The 16800-nt window shown below is 37.1% G+C and overlaps 1 protein-coding gene across 1 annotated transcript in view; it reads left to right on the top strand.

The window, feature by feature from the left end:
- The window catches only part of IPO7 (importin 7), a 36112-nt gene that overhangs the window by 617 nt on the left and 18695 nt on the right, over positions 1–16800 (top strand). The window contains exons 2-8 of the mRNA XM_084287766.1: positions 7988–8069; positions 10016–10169; positions 10563–10721; positions 13403–13559; positions 14202–14291; positions 14700–14794; positions 14898–14982. Coding sequence (XP_084143892.1) covers positions 7988–8069; positions 10016–10169; positions 10563–10721; positions 13403–13559; positions 14202–14291; positions 14700–14794; positions 14898–14982 — 822 coding nt within the window. The remainder of the gene's footprint in view (positions 1–7987; positions 8070–10015; positions 10170–10562; positions 10722–13402; positions 13560–14201; positions 14292–14699; positions 14795–14897; positions 14983–16800) is intronic.

Here is a 16800-nt window from a genome sequence, read left to right as displayed (position 1 = left end):
CCAGTCGGCAGGCCGCAGCGTGGGGAGGTTGCTGTAAGGCTGTGCTGCTTCACCTGGGGGCGGAAAGCTCTTCATTGGTGAAGCTCAGGCTCAGGGCTTCTGAGCAGACTTGGAAAAAAGGCGTTCTAGCATTTGGCTTAGAGGAAAAGGGCTTCGCTTTCGCTATCACCATGTGGCAGCTCTCAGCGAGCCTTTTCCTTGGGATTTACCACAAGTTTTCCCTCTGTTACTCTTAAGCAGACTTTAGGCCTACCAAGATAAGTCTTACACAGTGGGTGTTCGCTAAGCTTAGATAAAAGTGGGCCGAGTGTCCTGCTGGCAGCAGTGAAACTTTCAAAAACTGAAGATACAACTTACCATGCTATTAAAATGTGTGATTAAACTGCATTCTTGGAAGCCATTTAATAAACGAATATTAGGTACATTTGAAATCCACGCTTGTAAAACTACTCGATGGTTAAGTTAGATTTGTATGAAGTTTTTCTTCTCTTTTTGTAAGAAGTGTTTTTTGTCTTTCTTAAGCCAAAAGGATAGTAATGCAATTGCATACGAAGACAACAATATATATGGAATCTCAAACTGTCTCTAAAATGCAAATTTTTGTGTTCTGTGCATGTTAATATCCATATATAATAACTTACTTCAAATCTATTCTAGTGATATTCTGCAGGTTTTGAGTTGCTGGATGTGCTGCAAGTTGCGTTCTCTGCCATTTAGGTTCTTCAGCAAATAGTTAACTGTCATACGAAGGATCGTGCTAACCATGAGCTGGCTTTTGTTCATGTTTCTGAACGTTTTTGAACCAAAATGCAGCCTACCATGTACTACACAAGTATTAAATTGGAATAAAATCCAAATACGTGTCCCTCTAGAAGCACCAGATGTTATTGAATCGTTGTGTAAGAATTACTTGAAATGTAGCCTCACTGATCTTTCACAGACCATTTGTGATTAAAAGAAAGTTAAACCCTAAATCTGCAAGCATTTGTACATGTATGTAGTTTTATTCAAGTGCATGGTTCTGTTTTTACATAGTGTTTTCAAAATGGAATATGTATTCTCTTGCAGGCTTCTGGTCTGAATTTGGTAGCTGTTGGAGCAATTGTGTTATCAGTTAATATTTAATATCAGTTAATTTTTCAGATGTCTTTTTCGTTGTGCAGGTAAAATCATACGGCAGTGAATTACCTTCTTGTACGTGGCCAGGGACACCCAAGTATTTTTATAATTTAAGTCTCTTGTCCTTGGATGACCTTATATTTTTATCTTTAATTTGCTTGAAATGTGTATGTTGAGCTGATGAGACTAGTTTTCAGTAGATGGATCGCTGTACCTTATCAGAAAAGAAGGACCTTCATTCAGTAATTGATACTTCTAATTAATGGAAGGGTTAAATATCTAGACCTGTGTGCATCATACCCTATTAAGCAAGGCTTTCCACTGACAATAGGAAAGGACTTGGGTGTATGATTCTTGATTTGTCCAGGCCTTGTTATTTTTCTTTGACCTTAGCTAAGTCATGAATTCTTCTGTGCTTTATTTCTTCTTTCACTTCAGCTTTTTTCAAGTTCTATTGCCTGCACTTAAAATGCTGTGAGAGCTGGAGTTGAGATGTGCGAACTGCAGGTGTCTCAGGGTTCCCAGTCTCTTTGGTTTTAGTTTCTTTACTGCGAAGGCAAACGATAGAGAACGATACCACTGGTGTCCAACGTGGAGTTTCCAGCTTCTCATATAAACTCCGACTGATGATATGTCCTGGGGTGTTTGCACATCCCTGTCCCCAACTTACAGAGGAAATAGATGTTTCACAAGGACTTAAAAAAACAGACTCTTCAAGTAAGCTACTGGAAAACAGTAGGAAGACTTCAGATGCCTTTTGAAACAGTCTTTGTGCTGCGTGTATGTGGTGTTTCCTAGAAATGGTGATGAAAATAGATATTTTTAACTACATGGCTATGGAACGACACTGAAAATAATGTGCAGTGCTTCATCTTTCAGTATCAACACGTTCGTAAAGGTGCTGTTGGTAGATAATGCTTTCCTTGCAGGTTTCTCTTTGTAATTCCAGGGAATTTTGTATTGTAACTGTTCCATACGTTCTGTGAGTATTTTAGATTAACCTCAGTACATAGGAACTACTTTTTACAATAGCTATCCAACTTTTGTGTCTGAGAATGGAATAAAAGAATAATAATGAAGGTTAACCCCAGTAACTCATTATGAAGTGAGAGCTTAACAGAGTTGAAGGGAAATGTTATCCTGTTGCTCTGTTGGAAAAGTGCTTTTCAGAAGTAAGATCCACGCCTTTTTCGTGTTCTGATATATGTAATGGGAAGGAAAAATGCTTCAGCTTGTTGACGAGTCAGCGTAGCATGCAATCAGTTTAACAGACACAGGAGGGCCTGGCATAGTGTCTTTCATTGCCTGCTTAGTAGATACAAATGCCAGAATGAGGGAATGATTAAATAAAATGATTGGACTCTATTGGGAGCTTCGGAGTGAAAAGGTCTTGCAGGGGAGAAAGCAAGCTTCTTATGATATACTTTGCACTCAGGGATTTTGAAATACTGAAATGGGATGTTCTGGAATGCTTTGGGGTAGGTATCTGTAGTGTTTCTCTATTTTTATTTATTTTTTGGTTTTGGAGGTCTAACATGGTCTTCATGTGTGACACCTACGGCTATATACCGTAGTAGTGTGTAAGACCAAGAATAGAGCGTGAGTTTCGTGGCTCTGTCTGGTTACCAGATCATGGGAACTTCTTTTAAAGTTCTTAGTATGACGTGTTATGAAATGAACGTGATAATTTCCACTTCTATCATTTCCATTTCCTCTTTTTTCCAGTTCTGTGTTTTGGTATGTGGTAGATGAGAGATGCTTTGTGAAGGGGTGGTTTTAAATTGTGTGTATGAAGGATGGTTCAACACCAGAAATCCCCACAGGGGCAGTAAGGAATCAAGGGAGCCTTCAACAGGAAGAAGTTACGTGCTTGAATCATGTTAACTAGTACAAGGTAAATCCAGCAGACAGAGCCACATGCTGCCTTCTCATGACTGAGCAAGCAGCTACCACGTGTGCTTAGCTAGCTTTTGCTGAGAGCATGTTCCTTTTCCCTCTGAGTAGCAGAGCTCATCGGTGTCACAACTTGCAGACAGTGCTCTGGTGAAATGAGCATCCAATAAATGTGCGAGGTGTGATACACGTGTATTTGGTGGACCTCAAGCTTAGTTTACATACACGTTACAGCTGTGGAAGAGGTGGTAGAACGAGCTTGCAAAAACCTGAGGTCAGAATGACTTCCACACCTGCTGAGTTCTTAAAAAAGAACTGAAAGTGTTACAGAGCAGTTTGCTGATTCAGCTTGGCCTTACAGTTCCTGGCCTTACATTAAGATGAAAGTTTTTTTTTTTTTTTATAGAAATGTAACAGCTGTGTGGTCACCTAGTGCTGTTACAGCCTAGATTCTAAAAAAACGAGTCACATAAACTATTCAGAATCGGAATGGAGGAGAAATAGTAAATCTGTATTTCTTCAGCTCATGGGAAAAAAATTATAGCCTTTATTTAAATGTGTGCTGTTTTGAATAATTGTGTTAATAACCTAGGGTTTCAGTTCAGCAACATATTTAGTAAATCTTTTAGTACCGTTCTGTTCGGCATTTTCGGTGAAGAGCTCCTTAGAGTACTGTGTCTGTTACAGTACGGTCAGTTCTTCATGTCTGACAAGAACGCACGGAGGTCTTTGCACCTGAGATGAAACTTGTTTGTTAGTGGCGTGCTGGCTTTCTGTAAGACATGAGTAACTCTTTTATTAAAGAATGTGACTGACTTTCGTGGGTATCACTGGTGGGGAAAGAAGTACCTTTGTGTACCATAATTAGCTGTCATTAGTTCTGTATGCCACGAGACCGTGTCTTTAATGTGAACTTCAAACTTGATGCACATTTCAGATTGAGGCTAGCATGACACTTGTACTGATCAAACTGCTGTGGCACATGCTAGCAAAGCAACTCTGCTAGGAAAACCTGCGATGAAATATGAGCAAAGATTGTATGTTCTGGAATACTGAGTGATACTAACGGACAGTGGTGCAATGTTTGTGGTCTGATAGAACACATTCCTCAGCTAGTGAGGCTGCATAGCAGGAATTGCTCTTGGGAAAAGTCCCTGAATTCTTTGGCTCTTAGACAACAAAGTCATACCAGTGACACGGCATGTTTGAAGAGTTGTAAGGGAGAAGGACTAGAAATGACTTTTTTTATGTTGACTTATGTGTTGGGAAATAGTCTTTCGGACAGAACCATTTTTTTTTAATTGTCCCTGTAATTCTCTTAGTTTCCTATTTCTAGAGGTGAAGAGTATTTATAACCAAGGGGCAGAAGACCAGGTTTTACTTACGTCAAAACTTTAGTCGCAGAAATAGTTTCTGTTCTCACACGCTTTAGAGTATGTAATAGAAGCCCTTGCAAAATCTTGATTTTGATCCTTGAATTGTGCAGGCCTGGAAGTGCTCTGTAGGTTAACGCTGTTTCCCAGTGGCTTCCATGGACCTGGCATCAGTGCATTTCTTTCTGAAGACTGGGGTATGCAAATGCCTGCAGAATCCTTTTTGTGAAGTATTTTGGCTAATCACATCCACCAAAAGCCAGTGTTTGTATAGAATATATAGCTAAAATAGGTGTGCTTTTCTGGTGGTGTTTTTTTAGCAGTGGTGTCAATGAACAGGAAGAACATGATGTCCCGAGGGTCAGCCATCTTTGGACAGCAAAAATACTAATGACTAAAATAGCCAAAATGATGTGTGTTCGGTATTTTTAATGCCATAGATACAAAATTGGCACCTACATGATTCTCGTATTAAGTGCAGTTGTTTTATCTGAGTGCCAAGAAAAGATTGGATGTTCTTTTTAATAGTAACACAAAACAAGGGAGCACGTGGCCAGTTCTGTAGTACCCAGGGTTTTATTTGACCATGCAGTAGACCCATGCCTTCATGTGGCAGGCCTTCCTCCTCACGTTGCTGCTTCTCTGGAAGCGTGTTCCTTGTGGAGGGATGGGAGAGGTGGTTGGGGAGAGTTTGGAGTTCCTTGATATTTTCTATAGAATGCTAAGTAGTGTTCATGGGGCTCTGTGTGAATTGAATTATAAACCAAAAGTGGTATTGAGGGCAAAGTACAAGTTCCTTCAAATGCAACCTCGTATGAAAATCACAAGCTATTTCTAGCCTGAATCCGTGCTTTGAACCACTGAAGGTGATGGAGTGGCTCATCTCTATGATGGGTTGGTGTAGGGTGCTTGAAATACTCATAAGGGTGATACTGCTAAGATCTTAGAAAACCAAGACAATGTATAGACGTTTTGGTCCTATAATTTTAAACTTTATAATAGTTCACAGAATCCAGTGAAAATGTTAATTCCATGTACTAATATAATTGACGTTTTTAGGAGCTTGCTGCAATCATAGTCCTGATTTTTTTATGTAGGAAAGATTTTTTTGTGATTAACTCTATTAAAATTTCAATGTGTGGCAGTTTGGCTATATGTTGCTGTCTGTTTTTGTTGCTTCTTTCTTTTAGAACACTTAACATCTTTTTATTCAATTTGTTTTGTTATTCCCATCAGTTTCTTCATAGCTCTTAAGCATCTCATTGTATTTTTGTATTTTTAATTCAAGTATCATCTACAGCAGCTTTACTTACAAGATTAGTTACTGTTTATCATGAAAAAGGAAAATTCGTTTTCAATATTCTAGGATTCAATACTTCTTAATGCATTTCATGTTTGGAAATTATGAGTAACTTTTGGTTTTAAAAAGGTAGTTGTGCATTGTACTCATGATGGAATGATATCAACTTGCATTTTACGTCTCTTTTATGCAGACTGTTAATATAACCAACCATTGACACTAACATTAGGCATATTATTGAATACTGTGCTGAATTAGGGTCTACTGTCATTAGGCGTGTGTTGAAGAAGTGTGTGTTAATGCTGCTTAAGAAAAAGGAACTGAGTAGTCTTGGAGATGTAGTAGAAATTAATATCAACAAGTAAATGTTATTTAAAATGTTTTCAACTGTCAAATGGTCAAATATACTTTTTTTTAATTTGAAAGGATATTTTCTTCTTCAGGGAAATCAGAGGGGCGTAGCTCAGGAAGATGCATGCTTGTATTGCAGTGTCACTTAGTCCCAATTCATCCCAACACCCTCCACACATAAGCATTTGGTGCGGACCAGATGCAAGCGTTGCTTCTGCGAGTTTTCTGTAGTCTGTAGGTTTGTAGTGCACAGGATGAGTATGTACAACACTTCAATACACGTTGGGGAGATTCTTCAGTCAAGTTTATTCCTCATTTAAAATCGGGTAAGATAGGCAACAAGCTATACTAAGAAAATTTTGGCACAAATGCTGGAACAAATACAGGTTGTGCCTTTTGTGCTTCATACTAGAACATTTTGGAGACGTTTTTTGGAGCTTGGAGGTAAAAACCTGGTGTGAAAGGAGAGAGCTGGGCAGTGTTAAATGCTTAGAAGGAGTGTTGTTGACATTTCATAATGTCAATGAGCTCTTAATCCTTCAGAAAGCTAGTTGGATAGTCTCTTTATGATGGGTGTTTGATCTGACGTGGAGTCGGAGACATTCTTTTACTTTTTTTTTTGATGAATGAAAACTGTCATGGTTTTCAAAGGACTTATTTGCTTCATGTAGGAAACAATACGGTGATTAATATGTAGGTAAGAGATGTTTTCCTAATAACAAGTGGAGATATTTAGGTCTATGCAGTTTTCTTTGATAGACATGCTGCAAAGAGCACATGAAACAATTCTGGCATCTTAGTGAGGATAAAACAGATGTGTGTTGTGGCAATTAGGATAAGAGGCTTGGAAGAACGAGGTTAGGAGGACTCTGCAGGTCCTCTGGTCCAGTCCCCTGAAACAAAGTTGGTTTCAGAGTTAGATGAGGTAGGTGGGGACCTTCTCCAGTGGAGGTTGGAATATTTGAAGGGCCAGCCCCACTGCCTGCCTGGGCAGGCTGTTCCAGTACTTGACCCTCGTTGGTGCAAGGGAATTTTGCCTTGTGTAAAACAGGAATTTCCCTTGCTGCAGCTCACAGCCGTTGACTCTTGACCTTGAAGAAAACGATGATGTTTTCCAATTAGAAAAAGCACATCAAGTTTTTGAGAGTTAAAATTTTCTTCTCGGAAGGAAGTTCATTAAGCGTCTCGAGTTTTTGGTGTCTAGGAAGGTGTCGAGGGATGCTGTGCGCATGGTAAATGTCAGCTTCCTCAGGTTGAAAATATGATGTAGTGTTTAGTACATCAGTGACATTGCTCCTTATTGTAAAACAAATCGTGTTTTGCCTTTGTTTGGAAGTGAACTCTCGCAAATCGTTAGATGTTACTCTGAAACTGCGTTTAGGTCTCCATACTGTTAGCTTGCTGTTGTGTAGTTAGGCTAGCAGTTGCTGCAGTAAAGAATTAATGGTCACTTTAAGCTATTTTTATCAGAAGGGTGAACTATAACTTGAATATGCTTGGTTAAGGCTGGGCATAGTTTTAAACCACAGGTTGCCATCTGTTGCTTTGATTATTACCTAATGAATTGTTTAACAATTATTTGTTTACATAATACCTTGCTTGAGGTCACTGTAAAATTGCTGTGCTTGCTTTTTGTCTGGCTACTCAGATATTCTTTGAGGTGTTCACTTGTTTAGTGACTGTAAAAGGCTGATTCCCGAAGCCTGTTAAATGATTTCTTCAACTCTACCCAAAATAATAGGGTTTTGCCTCCACCATGCTGTCTGTCTTCAGAGTACAGCGAGCATGAAATTTTGGAATGGTTTAGTTTATCTACTGTGAAACTGAAATGCTGCTATTCTGACTGCATTGCAATGTTGTAAAGAGATGGTAATAGCAAACAGGAGTACTCTAAAACTTGATGAACTATGACTAAGCTATACTAATTTCTTAACTTTTTTGTCCTCTACAGGCTCATAAGTCAGTGAACTTTGTTTCAACTTTGCTTCAGATCACCATGTCCGAGCAACTGGATTTACCAGTGAGACAGGCAGGCAAGTTTTCAAATCCTTTAATTGTTTTCACTTTAATGGTGCATGCGCACAGGTGCGTATTCAGATATTGTATCACAACTGGGTTATTAGAGAACTCTAATGTTTTTTATCTCAAACACGGGAAAATTGGGAGTCGTCAGAGTTAACCATCATAAACTGCATCTGGAACCCTGCACTAAATAAGGAAGAGAGAAACTCTTCAGTGGTTGTTCCCCTTTGTCTCTAGTGAATAACGGTCTTTGGGAAACCAGACTAGTTCATGATGATGGTACACTTGGCCCAAGGAGGTAATTTTACGTTGTACTAATAAAGCTAATGTTCCTGAACATTATTATTGGAAGAAAACACATTGTCATTTGGAAGTGCTGATTTGAGTGAGCAATCACTAAAATTGGATCTTGAATATTGGCAGGTCCAAACATCACCTTACAGCTACTATGATTACTTGGTAAGAGGTTTCTAAAACAATACCTCAGTGGTTTCTGACAGTTCAGGAGATGTGACCTTGATCACTTAGGTGATCCTTCCAGGTAGTAGATTATCTGAAGTTGTAGTGTAAGCGTAACTTGCATTTTTCTTATTTTGGGAGGATAATGCTTAGATGTGTCAAAAATGTTACTGTGTAACGTGTATAATGTGAAAAAGGAGAATGTTTGAAAACAACCTCTTGAAATTCAGCCTTAGTTTAAGCTAATTTAAAAAAAAAAAAGGCTGTAGGGAGTGGAGAAAACACATGCAACACGTGTCTTAGAAACAGTGCATGTTTTGCAAAGCAGCTAATGATATGATTCAAATCCCCCGAGGACAGGCTGAGTTTTGCATCACTTCAGTGTTGTTATAGCATGTATCTACAGATCGTTTCAGACCTTTGCAGACCCTCTCAAAAGCAGTTTGGCTTCTGAGTGTTCAGAAGGTGCATGTGAAGTTTGAGAAATCACTTTATGGATTTGTATGTAGAATTAGGTTAATGTTACCTTTGATGTTAGTTTGTAATTTGACATTACATTTTGTATTTTGTAAGTCTTTCAAGCGCTTTATTCTGTATTCTGCCATATAAGCAGTTTAGATGTGGTTGTCACGTGGCAAAAGCAGGTGTTTGTGCCAGTAGCCCAACTGCTACAAAGTGGTGTGGCTCAGAAACTTGGTATAAGGGAACTCTGGTTTTCTTCAACATTCAGTCCTGTATCACAGACTTAATTAAATTTTTTGCCTACAAAATACAAGGATTGCTTTAGGTAGTCATTAGTATTAATTTTCTCAGTTTTAATGAAAATTGTGAGAAAAAGACTACAAAGGATTTTTCAGCATTGTAGTGCTAAAATGTAACATGAGCTCTTTTATATGTAATATGAAAGCAGCATACTTCATGTTTTCATATGGAAACACGTCCTTTACATTACTATAAATACATTAAAATAAATGGGTGAAGGAATATCAACACAGAAAACTGATAGGTTAATCACAGCATTGTAGGGGTTAGAAGGGACCTCAAGAGATCATTGGGTCCAGCAGGCTTCCTAGAGCAGGTTGCCCAGGTAGGCGTCCAGACAGGCCTTGAATATCTCGGGAGAAGGATACCCCACAACCTCCCTGGGCAGCCTGTCCTAGTGCTCCGTCACCCTCACCAGGAAGAAGTTCTTTCGCATGTTGGTGCGGAACTGCCTGGGCTCTATCTTGTGGCCATTGCCCCTTGTCCTGTCCCCACAGACCACTGAAAAGAGGTTGGCCACATCCCTCTGTCTCCCACACTTCAGATATTTGTAAACACTGATAAAATCTTAATTTGCACATTTTTTTTCAATTTTGCATGTATTTTGATCCTAGTAGTCAGATATGATCAGTGTATTATTAGTAATTTGTCTGTTTTGTTCTAAATTAGAATGATCTCTGCAAAATCTGTTTTGTACTTGGAATGGCTATGAGCTGATTTCTCTCTCCTATGATAGGAGTTATCTACTTGAAAAATATGATAACCCAGTATTGGCCAGATCGTGAAACTGCACCAGGAGAGATTCCACCTTACTCCATCCCAGAAGAAGATAGACACTGTATTCGTGAAAATATTGTAGAAGCCATTATTCACTCTCCTGAGCTGATTAGGTATGCTGTTTTAACCTGGTTTTGGATTCTGTTTTCTGACTGCATTTTTGCACAACTAAGATAATCTGGATGTTAAGCATTGTTGTTTTATGCTGCTGCATACTTAAGCGTAGGATTCCTATAGATGGAAAGACAATTTTCAACTGGTGCTGCACATGGAAATTTACTGATAGAGTCCTTTGCAAAAAGCCAGACCTCATCATTTCATTTATAAAGTTCATCAAATGAACAGCATTAAATGGGAAGTACAGAACATAAACTTGGTATTAAAAAAAATAAACCACCAAAAACACAAGCTTGAAAGAAGTCAAAATTCAGGCAACATTAGATGCTTCAACACCACAAGAATATTATTATAGTAATGTATTTAATCATTCTATACTTTGTTTCCAGAGTACAACTTACTACTTGCATTCATCATATTATCAAGCATGACTATCCTAGTCGTTGGACTGCAGTTGTGGAGAAAATCGGGTTTTATCTTCAGTCTGACAACAGTGCTTGTTGGCTTGGCATTCTTCTCTGTCTTTATCAACTTGTGAAAAACTATGAGTAAGTTTTTTTTCTGCCATATAAATCAGCAGAATGAATTCACGTGTATCTCTTGTGTACTGTATGTATAATTTAACAGTGTAAAATTGCATGTGGGATTGAGCACAGGTGATAAAACGTTTAGTCAATATTAGTTCAGTGATACAAACATCATAAATTTAGTTTAGTCAATACTCCTGGAGTACTGGTATGCAGATGTTGCCTCATATCTTGACCACTAAGAAACTACAGAAAAACTGCCTCCATTAGAGGTTAGATCTAGATCACAAAAAAAGGGACCATCTCTAAAGCCTTAGTTTGGTGGTAGTTCTGCTTGGATTGATGTGTTACAGCAATGTAAGCTTCATAGCAACAAGAAAGTCTGCTCCAAGTCATAACTTTGCTGCAAATGATTACTTAATTTCAAAGAGTGTAAGACTTACTTGATGAATTTGTACTCTAGGTATGAGTGGAAAGTTAACATACAAAGATGTCCAAGCGTGTAATCTTGAATGTTAGGAAACATCAGATGTAGTCAGCTTTGGTTTGATTCTCTTCTAAATTTTGAGTATTTTTAGCTCTGTGTCTGTTATGCTCAGATCTTTAAAACTGAGGTTGCCCTTTGAGAACATGTGCAGAGCTTAGCTGCTGCTGTCAGCTTGTGGAAGGCTCATTTGAGTGGCAGAGAGCAATCCTAGAATCATGGAAAAATAGTAGTGTAACAGGAGGAATCAACAAATGAATCTTGAAAGCAGTCTTGTAATGCTTTTGTTTTAGATACTTTAAGATATGGGTTGAAGAATTCCACTATTAATTTCATGAATGGTATGTGAGATAGAATAAAACAGGTGAAAAATGATTCCTCAAAGAAATTCTTTTTAATAGAAATCCTGTAAAGACTGTTGTAACTCAACATTGGAGGTTTTTCTGTGGGTGAGTTGCAAGCCCTGCTAGCAAAAGAAAGGAAACTGATTTGTCAATTTCAAAAATTAAACATTTAAAATGAATTATGCAGCAGAGACCTGTGAGATAAACGTGCAATGTTGACTGGTGGTGTATTTTGATTATAGTAATTCTTGGTTAAGGAAGGATTTTGATGTGAGTATAGTCATTGCATGATTAACTAAGGTAATAGTTGTGTTAATAATGTTAGCTGATCAAAAACTTTAGTTGAAGCCAGCAACTGTTTGTAATAATTTGGCTTTCTGGTGAAGTCAGCAATGGTCAGCTTCACCAATCATGTAGAAATACACACATTTTATTGTATTACATGCAACGTGAGTGTAGGCAGGTCTCTAAAATTTGTTAAATGTCCTGTTCCAGCTTTTGGGGAGAAATTCTGCATAATGTTATGACTTCAGTCAAGTTGTTACTGTTTGAATTGTAGGAATCTTTAGCAATTGATGCTTATTTTTTTTCTTAGTGTAGAAGCTAAATATTTTTAGACTTACAAAATTTTTTTTCCTATCGAAATCCAGCTATTGAGTTCATATGGCTGCTCTTTGCATAATCATTTTTCCTGTCTTTTTCAGTTGTATCTTTTGGGGAAATCTGAAACTGAGCTTTCCTGAGCAACATTAAGTCTTTGTATTTAGGTTTCTATTTCAGAAAATATGTAGAAAATATATTATTTGAACAGGATTTTGGAGCTCAATGTTCTGTAGTAGTTTTTACAGAACACGCCATCTGGCAGTAGACTGAGTAGACTTTATATTATATTTCTACAAGTTGGCACTGTTAAGAGACTGAGCATTGATTAATGTTTAATAAGAATGCAAAGTGTACCAAAAATCTATCTCCCCCCCCCCCCCCCCCCCCCCCCCCAAAAAAAATCTCCCACAAGAGCCCAAGAAGAGCACTATAGTATTAATTGCTTAAACAAAAAAATAAGCTGTACATTCTTCAAGTGATTCTTTGTTCTTGTTATCACTACTATGGACTAGACACTGTTCTGCTGTGATAACTATTTATTCAATCTGGACTTTGTTGTTAATAAATGAAAAGTTAAGGGTAGGATTTAAAAATGTAGCTTCATTTCCATTCAGAAATTTTGATTTTTGTTCAGAAAGGCAATTAAGCCCTCCTTCCAGCATGGGCCTGGGAAGATTTGGGGCCCAATTTCAAAGACTGTTGAAACTGAAGCCTGTGAGTCCACCACGTGCCCTTGAAGCCTACATTCAGATTGTTAAATTTGGGCAAATTAATATGCAAGATATGGGAAAGAGACCTTGCAATGTACTTTGATCAGCGGCAGAGAAATAATCCATTTTCTGGAATTTTTTTGATAAATGTGAAACCTGATAGATGTCTTCCTGGGATTTTACTGACTAGCCCAAGATCGGTCATTCTTGGCAATAAATGTTTCTTCTGTTTGTACTTTCTGTAGTACTGTGTTGTTCACTATAGTAATGGTGTGGTAGAACACAAGGTAGTATTCCAAGTGAGTAAGTTGGCTGGAGTACATTACTAGTGGAAGACTAATACAGCTGTATAGTGCAGTAATGAACTCTTAGCAGTTTTCAAACTTGCCTTTTAATTTTAATGTTGGCTGGCTGTACTTTACTCCAAATTCTGTAACAAGAAAGGGCTTATTTTTTCATCATGTGTTGTAACCTACTTGTGTCTCTGATGGGGAAGGGTGGGCATTTAAAATTCCATACTACCTGGAAGATGAATGAAGCTAATTTTGTTCTTATTTAAAGGTACAAGAAACCAGAGGAGCGTAGTCCTTTGATAGCTGCAATGCAACATTTTCTGCCAGTTTTGAAGGATAGTTTCATTCAGCTTCTGAGTGATCCATCTGATCAGTCTGTCCTCATCCAGAAACAAATCTTCAAAATATTTTATGCCCTTGTCCAGGTAAAAAATAAATACGATGCATTCTTGATTGGTAATTTAAAGCTTTGTTTGACTCTAAAATAGTAAATGACAGGAATATTAACAATATTAAATTTGAATCATTTGCAACTACTGTTCAGTTGTGACATGAATCACAGGGTTTTGGTATCATTAATTGTGCTGTAAAACAAGAAATTATATATATATTTTTAAAACTATACTTTTTCCTGGTCTGACATTAGATTGAACTTATGCATCCTATCCTCTAAGCAAGTGTTTGCTACATAACTGATTAAAAATAAGTTTCCTAATGACAGGTTGTAGAGGGCAGCCCATTCAAAATTACAAGTGTAAATGCAGTTTGTGAGGAAGCTCTTAATATGTTGCTAATTGCTCCAGAAATTAGTGTAACATCCATTTAAGTAGTGTCTTAGCATCGTATAAGCAGAATTTAAATAAAGGCCTCTAGGACCTTTGAGGATACTGAGGGTATAGTCTAGATTGTGTTGAGGTCTTTATCCTGTTATTTCTGAGTGTATTGCTAGCTAATCTTTAATGATAAATAAGTGTAGACAAAGATTTGAAAGAGCTAAAAATCAAACTGAAAGTAACATTTTCAAAATGCTTTATAATAGATTTATTTTTGCCTTTATTTTATTTAAGTACACGTTACCTTTGGAGTTGATAAATCAGCAGAACCTGACTGAATGGATAGAAATCCTGAAGACTGTTGTGGATAGGGATGTACCAGCTGTAAGTGGCTTTTGGCTATTATTTCTTTAAGCTTAAATATTTTTCTTCTATTATTTTTTTTTAAATGAAAACTAATTTCTGTGTTTTTTCTTAATAGGTGCCAAGAAAATATTTTTTCAGCTAAATAGGGTATTTTAAACAAACTAGACAAGTTTTGAAAATATATAGCTTGTTTGGGAGTTCTGTTTTAAAACTATAGCATAAACTATTTTGGCTTCTTTCAATAATTTACCATTTATAGAATGTATTTAAGGGAGTTATTTTTAGGCATGCTGTACTTTATGCTTCTGTTAAGCTAGACGTGTGATGTGCAAATGGAAGGGTAAAAGAAAAAATATGCTATAGATATGTCCAAAATGCATACCGTTTCAGCTGTTTGTAAATAATTGGTAATTTTTTTCCCTAAAGGAAACACTTCAAGTTGATGAAGATGATAGACCTGAGTTGCCTTGGTGGAAGTGCAAGAAGTGGGCTTTGCATATCTTAGCTAGACTTTTTGAGAGGTAATTTCTCATTCATTATTTTTACTTTTAAGAGAACAACCTAATAATTAAGTCAATAACAGTGCTGCACACTTCAATTTTGCACCTTTGCTTCAAATTCTAGGTATGGAAGCCCTGGTAATGTTTCCAAGGAGTACAATGAGTTTGCTGAAGTGTTCCTGAAGGCATTTGCTGTTGGTGTTCAACAAGTAAGTAATGCTGAATGTGGGAAGTATTAGGATATGTTTAGAGTTCGTGATTTCTTCCTTATTGTTTTCTTGGAATAAGTTCATAAAACTTTCAAGAGTTTTTATAAAATTCATGCACTTGTATTAGCTCAAAAATCTGTTTACTTGAAGGTGATTATATTGTAAATATGAGTAGACTATATACAAAAAAAACTCAGGGGACCGATTGTTTTTGTCTAAGCCTCTCTTTTAATGAGGAGAACTGTTTTTAGTTAAGCTTCCTAATTATTTCTTAAATTATTTTCATTCCCAATGCAATTATAATGATTTACAGGACTTAAATATCAAGAATAAAAATGAGGGAAGTATTTCTAAAGTATGTGTTTTCTGTAGGTCGTCTAAGCATTGAAAGGGAAGGGAACATTGCCACAGTGAGTGTTAGGAAATATGTCCCCACATACTATTGAGACAACTGGAGTCTGTCACTTTGAGATGCTCATACCTGTGGATGGCATCCTACTAAATGCTTAGTTATTGCAGGTCCTTTAAGACCTTACTGGTTGATTTGTACTTTGCAGATAAAGCTAAGTTCCGACAAAAGACTGCACGTGCAAAAAAATCTTCGAAAAGATCCATTCGAACAGTTCATATATTTATATATATATATGTTAAAATACGCATGCACACACACCTACCTGTATATATTATATATATTAATTTGCCTTTGAATCAAATATAATCCTTACTGTTACTGCATGTAGGTAACACCAGAAAGCTAAGTCTTCAAAGAAAAATTGCTGAAGAGCAGGATTTTAAAATGCTTTCAGCCTTCTCCCTTATACAATAATGCACCTTGTATGAAAATACAGATGATTTTAAGGTGATATCCTTTGTTTCTACGCAGAACACAATCTTGGATGTATTGTCAAGAAACACAATCTTTCAAATAATTTTTTAAAGATTTTTAAATAGGATACATTTCATTAAAAGTAATAATGAAATTGGAGATTGAAACACTGAAGAATGCAGTTTATGACCTGATATTATGCTTGAGTTGTCTTTACTTTCCCAAGTACACGCACCCTATTACTGAAGGATGAATAGATGTGTGTCATGGGGTTATGGATTGCTCAAGTGTAAACTTAAAACATAATGCTGATAGTAACCTCATAATTACTGATTATTTATCTAGCTTATATTTTTCATGCATGTCACTCCCCCCCCCCCCCCAAAACAAAACAAAAAACCAACAAAACACAACAACAACAGCATTAGTTCTGGATAAACTTTTTTCAATTTAGCCAAAACAGGCTTGACTTACCTTGCTGGAATACCTTGATTCTTAAGCCTTGTGTTAGTGTTTTGCTCAAGACACTTCTGGTTTTGAAATACCCAATGAACCAGAACTAAACACTGGTTGAACACTACTGCCTGGTTGTTCCTTAGCCCCATTGCAGAATTTGTTCTTTGCCTCCACCCCACGTTTTCCTTTTTCTCCCTCCAACTCTTAAATTTTTGCTTATCCTTTCATTTAATTTCTTTCTTTATTGCAGTTGAACAATAGGAGGTAATTGCTTAGATATTGTGAAGTGAGAAACCTTATATGCTTGTCCAGGCACACTTTAAGTAGCGTGGCTGCAAAGACCACTTTTTAAGCCTCAGCTCCGTGCACGTTTTCAAAGACTAGTCCCATTCCTCCAACTAAATCTTGATGAAGTTAGGCTTTTTGTGTGCCGTTATGTTGCAGTGGAGAATCTCTTCTTAAAACAAACAACAACAAAAAACAACAAGAAAACCCCCAACAACAAACAAACAAAAACTTCAAATCCTTCTAAAATT

Source organism: Netta rufina, assembly GCF_964035555.1.
Source record: "Netta rufina genome assembly, chromosome: 5".
Lineage (NCBI taxonomy): Eukaryota > Metazoa > Chordata > Aves > Anseriformes > Anatidae > Netta > Netta rufina.
The sequence above is the reverse complement of the archived record's forward strand: the minus strand, read 5'-3'. Positions and strand labels throughout refer to the sequence as shown.